The sequence below is a fragment of the Acomys russatus genome, chromosome 22 (genome assembly GCF_903995435.1).
Source record: "Acomys russatus chromosome 22, mAcoRus1.1, whole genome shotgun sequence".
NCBI classification, from domain to species: domain Eukaryota; kingdom Metazoa; phylum Chordata; class Mammalia; order Rodentia; family Muridae; genus Acomys; species Acomys russatus.
Genome location: NC_067158.1, coordinates 54,176,030 through 54,177,616, shown reverse-complemented (window position 1 = coordinate 54,177,616; position 1,587 = coordinate 54,176,030). Strand labels below are relative to the sequence as shown.

The following is a 1,587-nucleotide window of genomic DNA, read 5'->3' as shown; positions in this document are numbered from 1 at the left end:
GCACGAACGCAAGAGCTACATATCCTGTTATTATTTAAATAAAATCTGAATTTAAATATGGCATACTTGGAAAATGAGGATGGATGCTTTAGACACTGTCTAAATTAGGATGAATGCTTTAGTTTCTCTTTGAAGATGGACTATTGATATGGCTTCCCAAGGAATCTCTTGGGTTGTACTGGGCACAGAGTTCATCTGTGGAGTGTAGTTAGCCAAAGCACCCATGGCCGACCTCCCCATAACACCATCCAGAAAGGCTGTTCAGATGTGCCAAGACAGAGCATCGACGCTCTTGGCTTGCCCCTCCCTCCCTCCCATTAGTCTCCGAGGCACGATCATGAACGTTGGGTGCAGGACCTTGGGGTTTAAAAGATCTTGCATTCGTTGATGGAGAAGAACTTCCTTCTATTTCGTCTCCTGGCCTGGTTGACAGCTGTTCGGACAGCACATTCAAATACCTGCTGCACTCCCCGGTTGCTAAGGGCTGAGCATTCCAGGTAGCCCTTGGCTCGCACATCCTGGGCGAGTCTCTTGCCTTCTATGGCATTGATGCAGGAGGCCCTGTGGGGTCCCATCTCTCTCTGGTCAGTCTGTGTGGCCACAACCAGCACCGGCGTACAGGGCAGGTTGCTCCTGACCTCATTAATCCACTTGTTCTTCAAGTTCAGGAACGAGCTGTGGTTGGCCACAGAGTAGCACATCAGCACCACATCTGCCTGCTGGTAGGACAGGGGCCGGATGCTTCTGAAGGCATCATTGCCGGCAGTGTCCCAGAGACCCAGGCTGATCTGGATGCCATCCATGAAGACGTCCACGCCAGTGTTCTCATACACAGTGGGTTTGTAGGCCTCTGGGAAGGTCTCAGAGGTGAAGCGCACCAAGAGTGAGGTTTTCCCCACAGCACTGTCCCCTACCAACACGCACTTGATGGAACTCAGCATCTTCCTCGTCTGAGGTCCTATTTATGAGTCCAGGATCCCAAGGGAAAGACCCCTCAATGGGCTGCTGCAGCAGGTTCCATATAGTAAAGAGACAGCAAGCAGGGTTTATGTTCTCAGCCTCTCAGACATCAGATATAGATGGTGTTTCTCCAGTCCACCCAGGTGAGAGGCAGTGACTGCTTGGTTGTTAACTGGGGGGGAAAAAAAAAGGAGAAAAGTGAGCTTTTCCTTTTCTTTTCTGATGACAAGAAGCCTCCTTGTTGACAAACTAATTTAAAATGGGGGTCCCATCTCAAGGTTGCTAGCTATTCAACCCTATTTGTTCAGTCCCATGCCTCCCCTTGGCAAAATAAATTAGAACCTGCCATGCAACACTTAGCATCCATAACATCTCCTGGCCAAGAGGCAGGAATAGAATTTACCCTTAAAAATTAGTCCTTGAATGAGTAAGTGATGCCCATCGCTAATCATAGAAGCCAGGAGGCTGAGGGGGGGAGGGGCCAGGGTTAGAAGTCACCTCAGGCTGCATAGCAAGAGATCCTGTCAAGAAAGTGAGTAGGGGGGGAGAAAGAAGAGAGGAGAGAACACAGAGAGGGGAAGAGAGGGGAAGGGAGGAGAGGGGAGGGGAGAGAAAAAGAGAGATGAG

At 49.9% G+C, this 1,587-nt stretch overlaps 1 protein-coding gene across 1 annotated transcript; it reads right to left on the bottom strand.

Moving 5' to 3' along the window:
• Positions 1 to 312: 312 nt before the first annotated feature.
• On the bottom strand, positions 313 to 1,116 carry Rhoh (ras homolog family member H). Its single transcript, XM_051164816.1, has one exon. It carries the CDS (start codon positions 939 to 941, stop codon positions 366 to 368), a length of 576 nt encoding a protein of 191 aa, XP_051020773.1. The 5' UTR covers positions 942 to 1,116; the 3' UTR covers positions 313 to 365.
• Between the last annotated feature and the right edge of the window lie 471 nt (positions 1,117 to 1,587).